At 38.9% G+C, this 21804-nt stretch overlaps 2 protein-coding genes across 5 annotated transcripts; one reads left to right on the forward strand and one right to left on the reverse strand.

The window, feature by feature from the left end:
* Window positions 1-1393: 1393 nt before the first annotated feature.
* On the forward strand, window positions 1394-14290 carry ptk2bb (protein tyrosine kinase 2 beta, b). 4 transcript variants are annotated; one of them, XM_055232415.1, is made up of 32 exons: window positions 1394-1577; window positions 2929-3016; window positions 4190-4416; window positions 6177-6355; window positions 7012-7099; window positions 7187-7266; window positions 7339-7401; window positions 7480-7534; window positions 7611-7751; window positions 8237-8311; window positions 8378-8479; window positions 8569-8689; window positions 9144-9183; window positions 9412-9443; window positions 9514-9558; window positions 9628-9725; window positions 9834-9915; window positions 9985-10085; window positions 10184-10299; window positions 10512-10612; window positions 10717-10806; window positions 10957-11161; window positions 11271-11379; window positions 11448-11507; window positions 11607-11729; window positions 11800-11952; window positions 12184-12219; window positions 12393-12411; window positions 12496-12530; window positions 12722-12856; window positions 12994-13074; window positions 13944-14290. In XM_055232415.1, exons 3-32 carry the CDS (start codon window positions 4225-4227, stop codon window positions 14157-14159), a joined length of 2973 nt encoding a protein of 990 aa, XP_055088390.1. In that variant the 5' UTR covers window positions 1394-1577; window positions 2929-3016; window positions 4190-4224; the 3' UTR covers window positions 14160-14290. The 4 variants fall into 4 exon arrangements, with proteins under 4 accessions (XP_055088390.1, XP_033846582.1, XP_055088389.1 ...); XM_033990691.2 differs by lacking the exon at window positions 2929-3016; XM_055232414.1 differs by having other exon boundaries at window positions 1403-1577; window positions 11800-12219.
* A 233-nt stretch (window positions 14291-14523) lies between these two features.
* chrna2b (cholinergic receptor, nicotinic, alpha 2b (neuronal)) lies at window positions 14524-21655 on the reverse strand. The gene is made up of 6 exons (XM_055232417.1): window positions 20994-21655; window positions 18743-18894; window positions 18464-18508; window positions 17932-18041; window positions 16208-17363; window positions 14524-15747 (listed from the first exon to the last, which is right to left on the reverse strand). The coding sequence occupies exons 1-6, from the start codon at window positions 21076-21078 to the stop codon at window positions 15622-15624; spliced, it is 1674 nt and encodes a 557-aa protein (XP_055088392.1). The 5' UTR covers window positions 21079-21655; the 3' UTR covers window positions 14524-15621.
* Window positions 21656-21804: the final 149 nt, after the last annotated feature.

Raw genomic sequence — 21804 nt, forward strand, 5'->3', positions numbered from 1 at the left:
GAGTAACCAAACTGATTGAGTGTAAGTCCAATCATCTCCAAACCCCTAGCATGTATCCTGATACTGCTGACACACTCTTCGTTTTATCAACACCTTCTTCACCCACAACAACAACATAACTGGAATTACTATGAGAAATATTATTAGACCCACTGTTGCAAAGAAACAAATACTTTCTATTCATCACCTCGATATGTCTCCAGAGAGGTGCAAGAAGCATGGGCATACCGCTGTACCACCTGTGTTCCCCTGGGAGTGCATAACTAAATTCTGGCCCGGCTCCACCCTGGGATGTGGGGAGAGTGCTGATTTGGGCGGTGGCGTGTCCAAAATTACTGCTGTTAATGATCCTATATTGCCCCTGAACAGTGAATCCATTGTATGTGCTTAAGCCTATAGCACTTTGCTGCATGTGACTGCTACTGTCTAAAAGTTGGAAGGAGAGAGTGAGAGGGGCACCTGTTGTAGATTCTCGCCCTTCACTGGTTGTGGGGTACGGTGGGTGTGGCCTGGTCCCTGAGTGCCCCAGACTTGAACTCCCCTTACAGCTGTCAGCCGATCCGGTACTCCCCAAAATGACACCTAGAGCAGAGGGAAGGCGAGAGTGAAGAAAGTGCCCCTGGCAAGTTAACTGCTTTACATATTTGTGTATGATAATATATTCATATACATATCTACACATACAATATTAGGCTATATATACAGTGTTGAAGGGAAGGATCGCTCTTTGCACTCTTTCACTTGCACAGATTTACTTTAACTTTATGTATTAATTGTTATTTTATATAACTTCATAATAATAATTAAAAAAAATCTAAACTCATGTAAAAATAATATGTATGTTTACACAAGTAAAAATATCTGATAAGTATTCATGATGTCATAATGAAAAAGGGTCAGCATGAGATAAAAGCTATTGAAAAGCAACTACTTATTTTTATTTGCCCAAAACAATTCTATAGGGTTAGTGATTAACAAGTGAGAAATGCAGTAAATAACAACTTACGTACTTACTTTCCTCGGCTGTTTTTTTCATAGGTCAGTAGTGCCCTCTGGTGTCATTGTCATGTAATTGCAATTTCTATCGATTAAAACTCAAAAATATAGCCATATTATTTTAGTTTATTCACAGAATGATATATAAACGTTTTCTTAATTTGCTATAATTAAAATTTGGGATATAGATTGTGGTAAATCAACTTTACACTGCCAAACCCTTCCCCACATTTATATATAGCTGCATAAATAACTCTATCTCTATTTTACTCACGTGTTCTAATAATCCATATGAAACCCTCAGGCATGCAGGACTACTTCACGGGAAGCTTGAGATTTCGCCATCTTTGTTTCTGGTTGAGGTTTGGTTTGGAGCAATAAGGAAGTGCAGGGGCCCACAGCAGAGAGTGGAGGTGAGAGGAGTGGCCACCTGACACTTCTACACGACTAACAGTACACTGAGCTTCACTCCAACACGGGAATAAACGTTTTCTAACTGATCTATTTTTAGTGCTATTATGACCGGAGCGGATGAGTAATAATTTAGATCTTCAATGTAGTGCGCCCAAACTTTTTGCCAGGTGAGTAACAGCTCTAACAGCGAGTTACCTATGACCTATGTGGACAAGTACACACCTGCGCTCAGCAAACTCTATGCAACTATTTGCGTAATGAATATATCTTTATTAACACAATTGCACTTTTGACTATAGATTTGATGAGCCTGTTTTTGTATTTGGAGCATGTTAATCATAAAAGGCTAAAAGTTTCTCGCTGAAGAGAAAAACTGTGCGGTTACAGCCCTGGTTTCTTATCAGTACAAGTCTGTGCAGGTGAAGCAGCAGCGAGCCGCATTCCTCCGCCCGGGGATAAGACGGTGCAATGTGCAGACCCTCAGCAAAACACTGTTTAGGAATAGGCCTGTCTGAGACCTGCCTTTGTTGACATAGTCGGCTAAAGACAGGCCTTTCACTTCTTACAATGTACAATTTAGACAGTATGCTATGGTGATCACCATATGGGCTTATTGTAATACAAAATATGTTTAATATGACCACATGGAAGGTCATTTCACATGTGAAACTTGTGAGATAAGGAGGTAGATAAACTTGGCTGTTTGCTTATAGAACATAACAAGGGTGCAGGATTACACTTATACATTGTAATAATCCAGTCAGTGCATGTTATGACAGATTGTGGTGCATTGAGTCAGAAGGTTTCTCAATAAGAGGGAACAGAAACAATATGAGGAATGTGTTCAAACATTTTACCTGGAGGCTATAAACTTAAAACTTATGTTATAGGCTAAAATGTCGATTAGCTTACACCAGTGGGTTTCCATACTAAAGCACATCTTTAGCAGCTGCTTTCTGCTGCTCACTTTCAGTCACCTTTCTCCACTCTGTGCTGTGGAATTTCTTTCACATTTGTGACAGTCTGTTGTCCTAAATCAGTGGCTGTCATGAATGTCTTCACTTGTGACATTTTGAGAAAACCTCAGATCTCAAAGTATTTTGCAAAAGTTAGCTTCATTTCATGCAACAGACTTACCAGTTATGAAATGTTACACTTTATCAGATTATAATTATCTTGTGGTGATTCACAGATAAAGATCCACGGAAATACTTGTTACCATAACAACTCAAGTGCGAACACGGCAGCATTTGTGAGTGTATTGGTCCTAAGTGAGAACTGATTGTTCTTAAGTTTTGTGTGTTTAGGACCTGTTGTGTTATTTCCTACCGTGTTAAGATAAACTCCTATATATTTAATTGCCATACACATACAGCTGCTAATCTGCACTATGGCTTAAATGACATTAACGCATTATCTGTAACTTTGCCTTGTCATATGGGTCATATCCAGATGACATTTAGTGAAAGTACCTATTGTTGTGCTTGTTCCCTTTATGCAGCTCTGAATCTCTTTCAGATCATGCTGTCGTATCCTACCATAATATGGAGAATATCACAACATTCAACAATCTTTATTTGACCCAACTCAGGAATCCTGGCATCAGGTGCTCATCCCTTTTCCTCTTCTTTCACTTCTCCACTAAACACACAGTTACACATTACACTCCCACTCGGCTGTGTTGCTGCTGCTGGGGAATTTGTGGCCTGAGGCAAAGACAACACAAGCTTCTGACAGCAGACAGAGCCTGGGAGGAAATCTGGCTGTTTTTTACCGATCATTTTAGGAGAGAAGCACCTTGGACAGCCACAGGCACTTGTTTGCGGACGTAGTATTGGGTATGTAGTCAAACTAAACCTAAGTGAGGTGCGTGTGTAATTGTTTCAAGTGTTCTTCTCTCTGTGACTGTTTGCCGTGTCGATATGAAAGGACGGGATCTTGACAACAGAAAAGCTGCAATGATATTTTTGCTTTGATGAATTATTTTGTTGTGTAAAATGAAAACATAAGGCCCCAAGAGGCTGGAAAAATAAATTGCTCATTGCATTAATTTGGTTTAGTGTTGTCATCTTGGTTTATAGCATTTCTTCTCATTTGCCCAATGCAGTTTCTAATGGTTAGTTAATCACCACAATGTATCTATATTTAAAGACAGGTTTTACATAATCGTGTTTTAAATTAGATGCTGCATGTCTTGACAGTCTCTGAGTTCTGTTGCATGAATCACTTAGCGCTTCATGTTCTCAAACAGAAAAGAATACTTGAATTTCAGATGTTGTTAGTCACATGCAGACAAAAAGTGCTTTAAGCCCTATTATGTAATAGATGATTTACTACAAATATGGCAATGGTGTAATAGTAGAGACTATTTTTTAATGTTTTGAACACTTAAAAGACAAATGGTTTCTCTGCTCTCTTTGTCTGCACATTATAGTTACCTTTCATAATTACAGGTCTTTATATTATTTATGTTTATCATGTGCTGGTCTTTGTCCTTTTAATCCTGACTGGTTCTTATTATAGTGGGTGATTTACCAATATATTATTTTGAATTGTGACCACTCTATGGCTAAAGGCGATTTGCTAATTCAATCAAATTGCAATTTCAATTTGATTGTGATTCATCTTGCTTCCCCAGTTAACCTGTTAGAGGCAACCTGTTATGAAGCTACATTTCTGCATAAAAAAACGAAAAAATCCTGACCTTGAAAAGTGTAGTTTTTTTTATCGCATTCCTATATGTTGCGCAGTTAATAAATTTCATATAATATCTGTCCAGGATGCTGATATGAAGCGGCCCCTCTCTCAGTGAAGATGTATGAGGTGATGTCCGGAGACACTCTGGCCTGGAAAGTGCCCCCTCCCAGGACCAGCGACTCCGACTCCAACCCTGACCCCACCCAGTTCACTGGAGAAGTCAAGATCCTCAAAGTCTGCTTCTGCAACAACAACACACTGGGCAAGAACTTTAAACTCGTCAAGTGTGACAGTTCATGGCAAATTAGAGTGAGTTTCACATATTTAAGAAAATCAATGTTGGCATTTTTTACAGATAAATCTAATGTTGTTGGTGTTGTCATGGCAATCACCTGTTGTTTGAGACTGATGCATGTTTTATGTTCATTTACCATAAAACCTAGATACTCAAGTATCAATACTTAGGAGCAGAAAAAATGTATTCTGTCAACTGGACAAAAGATTTTGAGTGAAGATGTTTCACCGCTCAGCCTCAAACATCTTCAGTTCTGGTCAGATTACTGGTGGACACTGCCTTATATCTGTCTGCAGGGAGGAGTTAACTACACTGAAACCAACCCTCCTATTTGTACACAGTTTCTATTTGTTACCTAAGACTAACTACATTAAGTGTGAACTGTGAATGAGTCAGACTTTCCATAATCGTTCAGGCCCCTAATGGGTGTTTTCACACCTTGTAATCGCCCGGATAGCAACTTTAGCGGTTAAAAGAGGAACAGAGCAGAGCTGAGACAATTAGTCCAGTGCAGACCCAAGTGTGTTTATTTTTCACCATAAACTTTACAACGAAACAAGAAAAAAAAAAGTTTTTAAAAAATCAACCTTTGCAATACCTGTTACACATACAGCACCCTCTGAGATTTTTTCCTTTTATAGAGCCTCTCCCTAATTGGGTGAGCCCATTCTGTATAACAGGTAAGTCTTTCTCTAATCCAGTTCTCTTGTTAAAATTCAGCTCCAATCAACCAAAGTAAGAATTTATTCAATTAAGTTGTTAATTAAAATAGAGCTCCGTTTTACTTTAATTGTCTTAACAGTGGAAACTAATCACGTTCCCCCACAAAGCTAAAATATACAACACCCCTCCTTGTTAACCCCCAGTGGTCTGCCCCGGAATCTTCTTAATGTGCTTCGGCTCCCCGGGAACTCATTTGGCCGAAACACCTAAGGCAGACAACGTGGGTAAGTTAAAATTTGCACAATTACAATCAATTCAGTGATACACATTTATCAATAAAACATTTTAAACGCTTGTGTATGTCCTTCCTTTCTGCTAGCCTCCATGATGGTAATGGACTAGCTACATTACACACCTATTAGCATACTGGCTATCACCATTGTTTTCCTTGTTTTGATATAAGGCAGCGTCCATCAGCAATCTGATCAGAACTGAAGAAGCCACTTGGATGAGCGGAAAAATGTATTCAAACCATTTGTTTGGTCGACTGAATTTAAATTTTTTTTTGCAACTGTTGTTCATATCTGAATGACTGAGGGATTACACAGACAAATATCAACACTGAATAAAAAATAGGACAAAATATGCCCTTCTGAATTGAATGAATCTTGTTTACCTTGTACTGCCTAAAAAAAATACTTATTTTTTAAATTGTCATTATGATTCATTATATCGGATTAACCTGTATTTTCACCACAATACATGTACCACATTCTTCAGCTGTTGTCCCAGATGTCATTCTCACCTGCTGTGAAAACTGAGAAACTTCTGCCAGTAAATAGATAGTCAAGAACTATCTCTCATTTTCCTTCAAAACAACAATTTGGCATTTGCATTTTTACCATTTTATCCCTTACTATTTTATTTGTAAGACAAGAGCCCAAGTGACACTAATATAAAAGTAAGTTAGTAGCTTGTTCATTGACATTATTAAATTAGAGATATATTATAATCTACCACAGAGAGTGCAACAGTGTTTGTAACAATATAAATAGAGATGTCCTGAACGATATAAAATATATTGCATTCATCTGCTCGTGCTTGGTTTCAGGCCATCATTCATTCCATCTTGATCAGTGGCCGTTTGGGGCCCAAAATTGAACACACAGGATGTTACAGTCTTCTGCTGAAACACCTGAAGTCTGAGGAGATCCACTGGCTGCACCCAGACCTGACTGTGGGCGAGGTGGAGCAGCGCTACGAGAGCCATCATGTGGAAGCCGAGTGGAGGTATGACTGCAATCAATGAGGAAATTAACCTATGTGGTCAAGTGCTCCTTAGGGTATTTAGTATTGCTCAGGTATTTCAGATGATGGTGTCAAAATCAAGCCCATAAGGAATCATTTCTATGGGCATTTATTGGCAGTGTAGGGAAGAATACTTATTATAATACTTATAATGTATTTAGTTACAAAAAACTGAATATCCACATTAAAATGTATTTTGTAACATATTCTAATACATGGTCCAATCAAAGTGGACTATATAATGTACTAATTTCATGCAGTTTGAGGCCTGAATTACACGATTAGGTACCACAATGTGCTCCTTTGAGTTTAGGAATAACTGTATTCTGAATGCCACCAAATCAAAGTGTAACTGTACAGGAATACAGTTGCTCCAAATTAGTATTCTGAATGCATATTTTTGGTAGAGGTATTTAGTACCTTTCTCATACAGTTTTAGTCAATTCAGTAAAAAAAAATGGTGAAAATGAATGCAAATAGATTTATTTGAAGAAACCACTAGGGTTTTGGAGAAATTACATGAACTTAGAGCATCTTATAAATAAAAAAGACAAAGTGGCATTAAAAAGTGTTGAATCTGAGTTGTATAAATGTTATAATGGTTTGATTATTGTATTGTGTTGTGTTTTTCTGTCCAGATATGATCTCCGTATTAGATATATTCCTGTCAATTTCCTGGAGAAATTTCAAGATGACAGATCTACTTTAGTCTATTTTTATCAACAAGTAACAATCCTTTTTTTTTTACATATCTATTGTATTTTTTTCTTTTTTATAAATATGTTTTTATACTGATTCATATGACTTTTGTAGGTGCGTAGTGACTACATGCAGTATCATGCCAGTAAAGTCAGTGATGGGATGGCTCTGCAGCTCGGCTGCTTGGAAATTAGGTGGGTCAGATGTTAGACATTCAAAACCATGCGATGTATTTGAGAGAATCTCACTGTTTTGTATAATCACAGGAGGTTTTATAAAGACATGAATGCAAAGGGTCTAGAGAAGAAATCCAATTTTGAGCTGCTTGAGTAAGTTTACACTACTTTTATTAGTATTTCAGACATACCAAATCTCTAATTTTCTCATTTTTATTTGACATTGCACAGGAAAGAGGTGGGCCTGGAGCTTTTCTTCCCTCAGCAGTTGATAAACAGCATGAAGGTAACCTTGTAGTACAGTATCTGTAAGTAAACCCATGGTTCACTGTTCAGGCCTTACTGTACTTGTTATAACTCAGTCCAAACAGTTACGGAAAATGATCCAACAAACATTTCTACAATACGCCTCTCTCAAAGAGGACGACTGCATGATCAAGTTCTTTGAGACGCTCAGGGATTGTTTCAGCTACGACGAGGAGGTCTTCCCCTGTGAACTAGTGGTCAGTAATGTTACCAAAAGTTAAACTATACTTGTTCTTTTTATCTCTTCTCTCTTCTTCCCATCCAATCATATCCCCTGCACCCCCTTTTTCATACAGGCAAACTTAATGTCCTCTTTCACTACACACTGGAAATGCAGCTACACACAAAAATCTCTTTTGTCCAAACTCCTGCTTTGTGAATTTAAACATTGACCATCCGAATAATTTTTCTTGTGCAAATAAGCCACACCTATTGCATATATTTGTAGGGTCAGTGTAGGACATTTTTAGACCTGTGTTCTAATGGGGTTGAGTTGTTAAAAATATACTGCTGTAATTTATTTACATACTTCGATTTGTCACTTGTATCTGCATCACTGTATTAGTAATTAACATACAAACCTTAAGATACCTACAGCTGTTTTTCTTTCCAATATGTCACAGTTTTCTACAGTAATACAGTAATGTATTTCCAAACCACAAATAATTTTCTTCACAAACAGCAAGGTTGGCGCCTGTCTGTCGAGCTGGTGATTGGTGGAAGGGGCATTCGTCAGCGTACTCAGGAAAACGCAGCAGTGAGTTTTGTGATTGACTTTTGGATGGTTTGTCACATTTTATTGATCAATCATTTCTGTTTTCAGCCTGTGTTTTTAGCAGACTTCAAACAGATAAAGAGGGTACAATGTATACCTCAGCCTGATGGCAAGGCTATCATCAATATTGATGTGGAGGGGGCCAGGCAGGTAAAAAGTACATTTATACATACAATTTTCGATATGCTATTTGTGCTGCATTACTTTTTCCTCCTTTTTCATGATTTGTCTTTTTGCAGCGTTTATCAATTAATGTGGCGAACATCCCCAGAGCAGAAAACATGATGGACCTTATTGATGGTTATTGTCGTTTGGAAAATGACAGTGATATTTCAGTTATCTACAGGCCACACAAGTCAGGTAACCCAGCACTTATTAACAAAACATCATCTAAACATCATTACAACATACATATCATGTATGTTTGATTGTTTACCCAGAGTCTGTCACCCAGGCATAAAAGTGTGGAAAAAGAAATCTGAAAGTAAAAAAAAGAAAAATACACATGCATAAAGATGTGTATAGCAACTACCTGTCAGCACGTCCTGAAAAGAACAACACAGCATACTAAACAACTTAACTATCATGCTAGCTGCTTACAATAACACAATAAATTGATTGTCTTTGACTATATTATAAACATTAATCATACTGTACAGACATTTGAAGCTCAGGAATACATAATACTGGTTGAGCTTTATCCCATCCAGAGACAGTGCCACATATGGGTTCAAGTGATAAAAAATGTCTGCACATTTATAGTAAATAATTATAAATAATGTCCACCATTATGAAGCCAATTTTATCTTTCTAGATACCAACCAACGCAGTCCCCTGCCGGAGATCCCCACAGGGTGAGTGGATTTATCTTCAGGCTTTACAACTTACTGTGATTTGTGCTTGTTCTTCTCCTCCTCCTTCATGGCAGAATCCTGCTCCTGGGATGCTCTGGTTGTAATATGAAACATGAAAAGTTATTGATGAGAGCAGCTATTTTATTGAATGTGTCAATGCTCTTTGGAGCTGTAATTTGAAAATTTATAACCTGGGGCTTCTTTACCTCTGTCTCTCTTCTGAAGCAGCAGAGGCACCAGCTCTATGAGGCAGAGCATGGGTAAGTTCAGTTGAACATATATTATATACAATTATACTGCGCAAGCAAATCATTACATTTGCTTTTGTAGACTCAGATATTTATTGTGAAATCCTTGATGAAAGGCCCAAATCAGGTTTGTTAAATCTGTATGATTTAGTCACTGTGACACATTTGCAGATAAATGACAATGGATCTTTTCCAGTTGTTAAATATGGTATTGATCGACATGACATTGTTCTCGGGCGGATCCTCGGGGAAGGGTTTTTTGGTGAAGTGTATGATGGCGTTTACAAACAAGCTGTAAGTTTAGCATTGTAAAAAAACAAACATATTTATACAATATTTACAATAAAAACATATTCAGCTTAATTTCATGCTCGAGTTAACAATCTTTGTCCTACTGAACAGAATGGAAACAGAATTAATGTTGCTGTGAAAACGTGCAAAGACTGCTCACCGGACGTCATGGAGAAGTTTATGAGTGAAGCAGGTGTGTAAAGAGCAATGAATTGTAGTGATTATAACAGTTAAAACTGGCAACATGTCTGTCATTTGGCAGTGATTATGAAGAAGCTAGACCATCCTCATATTGTGAAACTCATCGGTATCATCGAGGAGGACCCCGTGTGGATAGTCATGGAACTGTATCAACATGGAGAGGTCTGTGCTAGTAGGGCATACATTCTTGCAAGACAACCAGGAATCATGTCTCTGTGCTTTCACAAATGTCTGAAAAGTATTATTGATATCTTGTGCAGCTTGGCCATTACCTAGCTCAGAACCAGAAGACGCTCACAGTCATAACTCTGGTGCTGTTCAGCCTGCAGATCTGCAAAGCATTGGTCTTCCTCGAGGGTGTCAATATGGTACACAGGTTAGAGCAAAAACAAGGCCTTATTATCCCAAGTTTTAAGGTGCAGATTCTATGCCTGAAATTTTTACAGTTTTTTTTTTTTACAGTTTATGACTGACAGTTAATTAATTGATACATCTGTTCCTCCCCCATGACATCATATCGACATCACATTTGCTTAAGCAGCTTGTAAATAAATGTATGATGCTTTCACACGTTTTCATGTTCATCAGAGATATTGCGGTTCGAAACATATTGGTGGCCAGTCCAGAATGTGTGAAGCTTGGAGACTTTGGTTTGTCACGATACATAGAGGATGAAGAATATTATAAAGGTAAAATATTAGTACCAAGTACATTTTTTTTATAAAAAAAAAAAGTGATATTTCAAAATAGAAAAAAAAACTATATTTGACACATTTTTATGATTTAATTGTAGCTTCTGTGACCCGGTTGCCAATAAAATGGATGGCTCCAGAATCGATCAACTTCAGGCGCTTCACCTCAGCCAGTGATGTGTGGATGTTTGGTGGGTTCTTGTGGGCATTTGTTGTCAGGGTGTCCTGTTTACAAGTGTTTTACATTCTTCAGGCTTTACTTCTATACAGTGCATACCTTGGATTGCCTCATGCTAAATGAATAAGACTTTGTCTAAGCACTTGTTTGTTTTTCTCCGTAGCGGTATGTGTGTGGGAGATAATGAGTTATGGGCAGCAGCCCTTCTTCTGGCTGGAGAACAGGGATGTCATTAACCAGCTGGAGCAGGGCATCAGGCTGCCCAAGCCAGACAACTGCCCCCCCGCATTGTACTCACTCATGACCCGCTGCTGGTCCTATGACCCCCGCGAGAGGCCCACCTTCACTGAGCTTGTGGTCAAGATCAGGTATTCACTTTGAATAAATCAGGAAATAAAGGGTATTACATCTCAGAGTTATTGATTGGAGCAGTGTATGAGCACTCTTCCTCCCTAAAATCTAATATGAATCTGTCAGCGATGTCCACAAAATGGAGAAGGAGCAGGAAGTGGAGAGGGAGCGGGACAAAGCACGTTCAACAAAGTTTTTTGACACCAAGTTCAACTTTAATGAACCTCCTCCTAAGGTGAGTACCCCACTCTAATTCTGTCACTGCTGCGGAAATATATCCACCATTAAAAATCTGCACTTCAGCCGTCTAGAGTGAAGCCAGCCCGGTTTGGAAACACTCTGAGCATTGGCCTGCATATCCAGGTACAGTCTGAGCCATTGCTCAGATCATCTCCACTATCACTGTTATGTACTGTATTGTTCTCTCAATAAAAAGTTACAGATTATGAATTTGTTTTCCAGCTGAATGAAGCGCTGTGTGCCAGCTCTCCGGACCTGGCCAGTCCATGTGATTACCAGTCCCCTATAGACTCCAGAAACACTTTGGCGCTGCCAGTCACGTCCCCGCGGCGCCGCAGCATGGCGGTAAGAGCCCAGCAGGACTTTAAACAGCACCTGTACTTGTGTGGTGTAAACTGTTGTTTACTGACCTCAGGAGGGAGAGTTTCTGCGAATGGAGCCCAACAGCAGAGAGGACGTCCAGCGCCTGTGGCAGCGGGAGCGGCTGCATATGCAAGACACTCTCCGTAGGCAGAAAGAAGAGATGGTGGAGGATAAAAAGTGGCTGCAGAAGGAAGAGAAACTCCTGGTGGGAAACAGAGCATCCTTAGGTTTTGTCAACCCCCTCTCTGTGTCTCTGAACCCCCCTCCTGAGTTTGCTGCGGCCTTGGCTGCAACTCTAAAGCCAACAGCATTAAACAGCCCACCTGTCAACTCCCATTGCCCCAATAGCTTTATACTAACTGCGCCTTCCATAACAGTCCCAAAGAGAGGCTCCATGTGCGTTCTGTATAAAATGAACCTGCCTGTTTCTTTGCAGGACCCAATGGGACCAGAGGTAGTCGTTAGCCCAGAGGTACGTGTCAATTCCAATCAATTCCCCTTAAAATTATATCAATTACTAACTTTATTTCATTACTTTATATTACTATAACCACAGTAGATTTCCTTATGGGCTATATTTAAAACTGTGAAAAAAGTGAGTACATTTTGTCTTTCTCATGATCTTTTGTTTTTTTGCCCATTTAGCCCCAAGACACGGATCATGGTAAGCTGCAAATCATCATTTAGAGTACATTAACTACTTTTTATATTGTCTATCTGACCCTCATGTAAATTCTCGTCCCTGCAGCTACACCAGAAAAGCCACCACGACTCACAGCCCAGGTAATTAATGATTTATTGTTTAATGGTTCTCCCTTCAATATAAATTGAATGTAAATGTCCGTTTAAAATGTATTACCTTAAATGGTTGCTACTGTTTTAGTTTAAAGGTGTTGTGGCCACAGATAATTGAATCTAAACAGCTTTAGCTCTTGATGTACATTAATAATGAAATGACTGATAATGTTTTCCAGCCTGCGCCCACTGCTGAACTGGATCGCTCTAATGATAAAGTTTACCAGTATGTGATGGACCTGGTCAAAGTTGTGGTTCAGCTGAAGAATGACGTGGCAGCACTGCAGCCTGAACAATACATTAGCATCATTAAGGTACTATTTCCTGGTTTGTTTCAAATTGTCACTTTGCCTCCTATTTATTGGTGTTTTGAGGGTGAGTGAATAGTAATAGAAGACATGCTTCTTGATGGATGAAGCTGATTAATTCTCACATTGATCTGTGCCTACAGTCCGTGGGGATGGCCTTGCGAGACTTGATTTGCAGCGTGGACGAGATCCTGCCCACATTACATGAATCTGTCAGGACTGAGGTACTGTTTATCACTAGCACCTTGTTAACTCTCATCTTCTTATTTCCTGTTTCGCTATTGATTTTTTCTTTATTTTTCCTTTAGCTGCCAGGGTTAGAAGTGTAATAAAAAACAAAAGAACATTGATTTTTTTTCATGTAGTGGTTTTTTGTTGTTGATAAAAGCATGTTTGGATATATACCGTACACTATGCCTGTTGTACTCCAGAGGGAAATGAGACTGATATCCACCTTATTTACAAAGTTGCCACGGGCGCTGCTATTAATTGTACCCCTCCTTCCAGTTGTGTGATTTTGCATAGGGCTGCCGATCTTGACAGCTTATAAGTTCTACTGTATACAGACTAGAAAATAATTTTCAAGCCACTCAGCAAAAGGGTGCGTTATTGACATGTGGATGCACATGAACACAGTTTAACCAATTCAACTTACTTTATAACATTTTAGTTTCCTAGTTTATCTCTAAGTGACACAATGGGAGTGTTGGTCAATAGTAAAATTGGGCATGGTGGAATAAGGTGGATAGGATCTAATTTTACAATGTCTACACTTAAAGAGAAAAGAGAAAAGAGGTTCAATAGACTGGGTTTTATGTCGAGTTCATATTAAAGGCACAATAGTAACTTTTAAGGCAGAGAGAGTGCATCCTGCTTGTGTCAATAGATGTTACTTTGCCTGAATTGTCCCACAAATGGTATTAAACACATCTATCTGCAGGTAAGCAGGTGCCATGCTACATCCCTCTACCAGAAAAGTTACATAGTGCTTCTTTCATGTCAATCTTGACAAAAGGCTTATATTAGCCGTGTTGGATGTGTCTTTGGCTTACAGTGTATTGTCTAGTTCTGACCCTGTTCTTATTATTTACAGATTGAGGGCACCCAGAAGTTGCTGAACAATGACATGGCAGAGTTGATCAGTAAAATGCGACTGGCCCAGCAGAACGCTATCACGTCTTTAAAGGAGGAGTGCAAGAAGCAGATGCTAGCTGCGGCGCACACTTTGGCTGTGGACAGCAAGAACATGTTGGATGCGGTAGATCAAGCACGAGTGAGGGCTAACTTGGCTAAGCCAACTGCCCCCTAGTGGACCCTAAAAACATTCAAAAAACAGCTGTTATTACTATTTTAAACTCAGTGCTGTTCATAGTGAATAATATAATGATATATGTAAATGAGTATTTTAAATGTGGGCATATAAATGAGTGTAAACTGGAAGCGTAGCAGTATGTAATTTTGCTGGTAAGAGCACCTGCTTATTTCCATGGAGATGTTATTGCTTTGGTCAGATTTGTTCCATATTATGGCTTTAAACTTATCTGTCTCCATGGAGACAAGCAGGTGACATAACCAAGTCAAATTACAGGTCAGATATGTGGCAGTACGACCCTCCTCATTGTAAGAACACATGTTTTTCAAGGTCATTTTTTAGCAATAAAAACACCTGTAGTGGAATAAATGTAAGATAGATAGGTTTAATGCCATATAGTGGAACATTCCAGCAAAGCATAACATACCAATAATAGCTTCATGTAGACAAGCAGGTAGAGGACCCTCCATCAGAAAAGTTACATAGTATTTAAATATGACAAACTTGTGCTGTATAATCTTTTGTCCTTCACACTCAGGCAGTCATTTCCTTAATGCATTATTTTGCTGATGAATTCCTTTTGGTCGTAAAATGTCTCATGTCACGTAAAGCACGGCTTAAAGAAAACCCATAGGTGCAGACCGATCAGATGCTTCACTTCATGTCACTTCATGGACCCAATCCAAAATGTAATAGTTTTGTCCTTGGCCCGTGCCCTTCTCCAAGACTGACTCAATGAAAGACTGAAGTCGTTGATAAAGGAAATAAGTAGTTTTTTAATCTCCTGCCATTCAAGTTTGCATTGGATGCATTTATGTAAACATTTTGGATGAAAACTGCAAGTATTTGTTTTTTTTAAACTTACAGTAAATTGACACTTTTTAATTTCACTGCCAAACTTGAAAGAGTATTTAGTAATTATATTGTCACTCTATTAAAATATCTCATACAACAGATGGGGGCAGTGCACAATGTATGATTTGTTTCTCTTTTGTTTTAGATTAATTAACTGGGTGATGAACAAATGGTAACTCACTCCTTGCATATACTCCTGAAAGACAGTAAGCCTACTTCAGTGCAGAATAGCATTTACTACAGATTTACTTCATTAAAAATAATACATAGAAATAAACTCTACACACATGCCAAGGTAGAGAAAATAAAATATAGATTTGAATTAACTTCATTTTTATAGTTTAGCAGTCCCTACACACTAGTAGTTCATGTTGTGACTCTGACTCAGCCTGACTTGGACAATAGTGTCTTTCCCCAGGAGCCCACACGAGCTCCACTCATGCCATTCATGACAGCATGGCTATTTAAGCACTAGTCGAAGCTTTGCTTCCTTCTACACATCTATTCAAAGAAATATTACCTCTGACAAATATAACTTGAAAATTTGGCCCAAGAAAACACACATCTACACTCTTAAATTGGAGTCCAGTTAGAATACTTCATCCTAGATCATGCCAGCGAGCCACGGGGGCAGGAAGAGGCCGATTGTTCCGAGCAGACAGACGATAATGAACATCCACAAGAATATGCGGTCAATCACCATGGCGACATACTTCCAGTCCTCTTTGACCTGTGGGGGAAAATTACAGCTACATTTAGCAACTTTATAAGAAAAACAAATGTGCAGTTTAACATTTTGTACATAAACTATTTCTATTGTTAAATGAATGTTCAAACTTCCAGAAAATCCTGTACCTTGCCCCTTGCCCCTTCTTGATAGAACTGTATTGAGCATATTGATAAAGGAATGTATTTTTAGAACGCAGAGCTAACTGTAATTTTCGCCTTTTTCCATGTTTCTTCTCAAACTGTCACTTGACTGATATAAAACTACGTGATATAAGTAATAATTAGAAAAACATGAAAACTTGACAATATGTTAAGGTATTGTTTGGTGGTATTGGAAGTGGTGAAGTGGTGAAGCAAGAACAGGTGTGAGTCTGTAACATTTCTTATCCACTAAAATGTTTGTCATAATGGTTTTTGCCTGACTGGTGTAGGTTACATTACAGTTCCTTTGTAGTACTCACACTGAAGTCTGCATCCTCCGCTCTCAAGTGGTCTGCGATGTAGTGCACTCCCTCTAATGCCCTAATGACACTTGGAGATAATGTCAGTGCTGTATCAGTGGAGTTTGATACGGCATTGTCCGCCTTTGTTCTCTGTGTCGCATTTACTCGAGTATTAACCACCTGTTTATTCCCCCCTCCAGCTGTGTCCTGCCTTTTTTGTAAATTTGTGTGTTGTGTTGGCGGTGTTGACCCTATTGGCCTTGGTGAAGGTGGTCTAAAAGAGAAATACGACGTCAATGTCCCCAACTCTAAATCTTCATAGGAACTTCTTTCCTCTTTTGAATCATTCCTCAGCCAGTTTGCAGATGTGCTCAGACAATTGCCCGACTTGTACCCATATATCCTACATTGCCTTCTCTCTGCCGCTGCCTCCTGCTGGAGAAGTAGTAACCTGCGCCTCCTGCCATCTGGAGCAGGCCTTCGCATGAACAGCCAGCGTGGGATCAGGTCCAAAAACACAGAGTGGACCCATCGGGGCATCTTGTGGGTGCTTGGCGAGCGATGATGCACGTTGAGTACAAACACTGTTATTACTATGGACAAGGTGACAAAAATCATAGTGAAAAGGAGGTATTCGCCTATAAGTGGTATGACTAACGATGTGGAAGGGATTATTTCTGTGATAAGTAGCAGGAAGACAGTGAGAGACAGCAGGACTGATATGCATAGGGTAATCTTTTCACCACAATCTGATGGGAGATAGAAAACGAGCACTGTCAGGCAGGATATCAATAGACATGGGATGATGAGGTTGATTGTGTAAAATAGTGGAAGTCTCCGGATGATAAAGAAATAGGTGATATCAGGGTAAATCTCATGGCAGCAGTCATATTTCTTTGTATTGTACGTCCCAACAGCATTAATGATTGCCCACTCTCCACTCTCCCAGTAGTTGTTAAGGTCCACCGTGTTTTCAATCTTCTCCAGGTCGATCTTGGCTTTGTCGTAGGTCCAGGAGCCAAACTTCATTTTACAGTTCTGCTGATCGAAAGGGAAAAACGTGACATCGATGCTGCAGGAGCTCTTGTAGATGGCAGGAGGAACCCAGCGCACTTTGCCCGTGTAGAAGAGATGAGCTTTGGTCATATGGGTCACAGCAAACTCCCCATCAGCACTGCAAATGAAAAAAAACATAGGGATGGAACTGGTTAGATGGAAATATCAAATATCACGAGAGGCAATCGAAAAGGACAACTGTTCCATACCCTCGAGAATGCATTGCATTCTAGCCTGCACAAAAAGTATGAATACTTTATAACGTAATTATTTCTGTTTCTATTTTATGCTGCCTTGTTGAAAAGCTGTTAGTAAAAGGTGTGTGAAAATCTGTCTGCAAAAAGTCACAATAATCTTATGTAAATATGATACCAATACACCACTTGCATCAAAATAACTAAAATATGTATTTTTTTTTTAATTACACGGTTCAGAAGATATTTCCAAATGATGCCATTTCTAAAATGCAAACGTACCTGAGGATCTGTTATTGTTTATAAGATGCCTTAAAATATGGATGTTGACTATATTGTCCAGAAGATGGCACCATTACCACATGCTATGCAAAGCTAAAATAGCACTATCAATTACACATGTCAATTGAATTAGTGTTTGTGTATTTTAATTTAGATGAAACCATGTTTGGCATACAAAGCATTAGCTGATAACCATGCTCTTTATCTCACTTGTTGTAGAGAACTATATCCGGCACCCAGATCAGTTCTGATGGCACTCTTATAGATGTCACATTGTCATAGTCAGATGGTCTCCAACGAAGTTTATAGTCGTTCCACTCCTGAAATGTATAAACAGGAAATATGTAGCACCATAATTCTTATAATACTCTATATCACATGTGTCAAACTCAAGGCCCGGGGCCAAATGTGGCCCTCCACATCATTTTATGTGGCCCTCAACATGGTAAATTAAAAGGTATGATGGTCTTAAAATGTTATTTTATTAAGAGATATGTCATTACACAGCCAAATTTTTACATCTATGAAAATGAATATGCAATATTTGAAACATGAATAAGTAATAAATAAAGAAACAGTTAATTAACAAGTTCAAAAAGTAGTTACATCTATTTTACATCTGGCCCTTTGAGGGCAGCCATTTTGCTCATATGGCGAAAATATGTTTGACACCCCTGCTCTATATTATACTCTATACTATAGTATTTACTATTAGTCTGTACGTAATACCTGTTTAACTTACCTGCTTAAGCCACACATTTGTGGTCATCATTTGGTTCTTTTCATCCTAAAATAAAAAAATAATAATAATAATAAATATATATATATATATATATAAGACAGGCTGAGATTCTGGTAAATGTTCTCACATAGACAACAAATAATATGGAAACCACTGTAAATAATAAAAGACTATAGTTGAACAAATGAGGTGTTGTAAATAGTAACGGAACAATGTCTGTATGATTGACTTTACAATCTTTTATACTATTAAGTGAAAGTGAAAGAAGTGAATACTCACCACATCAATGAGCTGAGCAATAGATAGCCCAAATTTGACAATGACCACATCTGAGATGTTTGGCACAGGCCTGGACCACTTGTTGTAACCAGCAAACAGTGTCTTGAAGAGTTCATCCTCAGCGTGTGAATGTGTCTTTTCATGACAGAAGACTGCAGAAACAAAATGCAGTTGAATTTAGTCAACATTCAAGGAGAAATTGTCGGTGCATTTCTGAATTACACTGAAGTGAGAAACATTGTTAAAAATCCTTAAGCCTGTATAGAAACACACTGTAGATCTTTGTCTTCTTTCATCTGTGCCTCCTCTAAGCTTCTCTTTTGCAAAGTCAGTAAATCAAAGCTCATATGACATTGTGGCTTAGGAGAATGCTACAAACGTCCTTTGTACTGTCAAAAGGCCCTATTCTAAACATCGGAGTATTTCCTTTCTCATGTTTGATCGACTTTTCCACATCTTGGCAAATCTTTTGATCTTTTGAACTTCGCTTTTCTTGTGCGCCTCCTGCTAAACTCTCTCAAGGTGCACAGGTGGATATCCTCCCTCTGATCTCTTTTTATCTAAGGAGATTTCAATTCAATCTGATTAGCTCAAAGAGACAGGCTTATAATCTCCAGCCCTGTTACTTATTATTCAAATAAAAGGCAAACAACATTGAAATAATAACAGAAGCCCGTGGGGATCACCGCTCATTAGTTTAGTCAGAGCCAATTACACACATCATTAGCTGCCCGTGTTAAGTGGAGGTGAGCTCATTTTCAAATAGGAAACATTGTTTATTTTTGAGCTGTCATTGCACATGTTAAATGTCATGTATAAGAAAATACATTTATTTATTCTTAGAAGTACTTAGTTGTTTTATCTTTGGTTAAACTTTGCAAGACTATTAGGCTGTATATAGATCACTCTTCAGGGGCATCACAGTCATGTCATACGAGTGGGTAGTGTTTTATGAGAAAAAACAATATTACTACTTAACTTGATAAAACTGTAAATGTAAATGACACTAAATGTTGAAGTCTGGTGCACAAGTGTTATTCTGTAGCCTAAGTAAAGGACATATTGAGTGCAGTAGTCATACATACACTGCAAACACTGAAATAGACTTTGATGTCAGTACTTTTACTGTTAAAGGACATGACATCTGGCAAGCACCCTTTTGTCCAAGGTGACCACAGCACTTGTAGGTGCACAGTGACATGTGTTTATAGCCCCTAACGGTGAGACGGACCAGTGGAGGGTAAATAGCTGTTGTATTGAGCCAGCCTGAGGGGCAACATGCAAATCTGTTGAGGTGATTTATTGCCTACGATTTCTAATTGCTTGCCTTGAAGGTCTTTAACAAGTAATGGCTGGACCAATATACAAAGTCCCAGTGCAACATATTGAGGTGGAGAACACCTGTGGCCCCTGTTTGTCACCAAAATGAATTAGCCAAAGTCCAACACCTGCTAGCCCATGAATATACGAGTTTCTAACAAAGTATTCTTGAGTTCATCTACACCCGTCCTGGACTAATCTGATTGGGGCAAACAGGACTACACCAGGGACAGCGACAGTTCGTTCATCTGTCCGTGCATCTGTGAAGGAGCAGATGTGATGCTTGACAAAGGGCTGCTGGGCGCCATAGATCAAAGTCTGCTGCCAGAGGAGACACCTCCAGTGTTACGCGCACGCCGCTCTGGGTAACTGGAAGAAAGCCAATTGTCTTGGCAAGGTGCGTAAAACACTGACCAGTTTAGGTGATCAATCAACAGTTGTGCAGACCAGAGGATCGTTTCAAAATTGTCCAGGTAAGGTATTTCAAGACGGTTTTTACGGTACTAAACAAAATAAAAGCATCAAAAACAAAAGCTACCAACAAGTCCTAAATGTAGGCTATTCACAGAAAATTAAATGTGACACTTAACCAACAGGTTTTTGACTTGTGGCTTTCCAACGCAGTCTTTACCAAAAAAACAACATTTAATTCACATAAATTGAGCATAGCACTCTCTCCATGGATTGGCCTTAAATGTAGATGTGGCAACATTGTTCACTTACAGTAGAAAAGACTAAAGAGGAAGCAGAGACTATCTCGGGTTATTGATTAAATTAGAGCGAGTTTGGAAGCACGGTAGGCTACTAGTCTAAGTTTTTCTTCCTCAAAAAAAAAAAAAAAAAGAGTTTTACAAACAGTCAAAGTACTATGCAAAGCATGTTTGAACACTCGTTAGTAAAACAAACAAACAAGAAAAACAATATATCTTACCTGTGACAGAAAACAAAAGGATAAGTGTTGCCCTCGTTGGGAGCAGTTGGGCGGTTCTCATTTTGCAAAACAAATCCAAATCCATCGGAAATGACTAGAAGCGGATCGTCCAATGTCAAAGCGTTATCTTGAATTCGTGTTGAAAGATAGCAGCAAGTCATCTTCATAGTTGGGGCGCATGGCAGAGTCACTTTCTTTTCAGTGCAGCTCGTTAGTTTCGGTGTAAATTAGTCCGCAGTGAAAACTTCTAGTAAAAACTTCACCGGCTTCTGTGAAGCGCAGTTTGAGAGTCTTCGTCCGACTTCGCCGTCAACCGGTCAGAGCGGAATATAGAAGTCAAATGGTACATCTACTCTGCTGTGGTACATGACACCCTTCGCCCTAGGATAACTAGAGAAACTGAACCACATATCCTATTCATATTGGTTAAATTGCGGTAAACAGTTGGTTCCATGTTACGCGTTACGCATGGTGCCAAAAATACGCATGCCAAAAAACGCATCTATTCTAAAATATTTACATTTTATAGGAGCGTGACTGGTCCACATGGCAGTGCCATACTGTCTGTTAGATTTCTGTCTTTCATCTGCTACCTATAGCAGCCAGTGCCCATCTCTATCCCCCTGCCCCCCTCCCTCTCTTCCTCCCTCTCTCTCTCGCGCTCAGTCTCTCGCTCAAGAAAAAGCATCCGCACAAAACACCCATTTTTACCTTTAGCCTTTCGCCAAGATGTTATTAACCGAAAAGGTGTCAAATACTAGGCTACATGAAGCAAACAATATACAGTAACAGAAATTAGATTTTCTGATAT

This window comes from Periophthalmus magnuspinnatus, chromosome 24, assembly GCF_009829125.3.
Source record: "Periophthalmus magnuspinnatus isolate fPerMag1 chromosome 24, fPerMag1.2.pri, whole genome shotgun sequence".
Classification (NCBI taxonomy): Eukaryota; Metazoa; Chordata; class Actinopteri; order Gobiiformes; family Gobiidae; genus Periophthalmus; species Periophthalmus magnuspinnatus.

Excerpts from the sequence above, each read along its gene's own strand:
- ptk2bb (XM_055232414.1), top strand. The coding sequence starts at position 4,225 with ATGTATGAGGTGATGTCCGGAGACACTCTGGCCTGGAAAGTGCCCCCT. Across the intron at positions 7,402-7,479 it reads TCCAATTTTGAGCTGCTTGA|GAAAGAGGTGGGCCTGGAGC; the intron begins GTAAGTTTACAC and ends GACATTGCACAG. Across the intron at positions 12,857-12,993 it reads AATACATTAGCATCATTAAG|TCCGTGGGGATGGCCTTGCG; the intron begins GTACTATTTCCT and ends CTGTGCCTACAG.
- chrna2b (XM_055232417.1), bottom strand. The coding sequence starts at position 21,078 with ATGGATTTGGATTTGTTTTGCAAAATGAGAACCGCCCAACTGCTCCCA. Across the intron at positions 18,042-18,463 it reads CAAATGTGTGGCTTAAGCAG|GAGTGGAACGACTATAAACT; the intron begins GTAAGTTAAACA and ends TATACATTTCAG. Across the intron at positions 17,364-17,931 it reads GATATAGTTCTCTACAACAA|TGCTGATGGGGAGTTTGCTG; the intron begins GTGAGATAAAGA and ends TTTCATTTGCAG.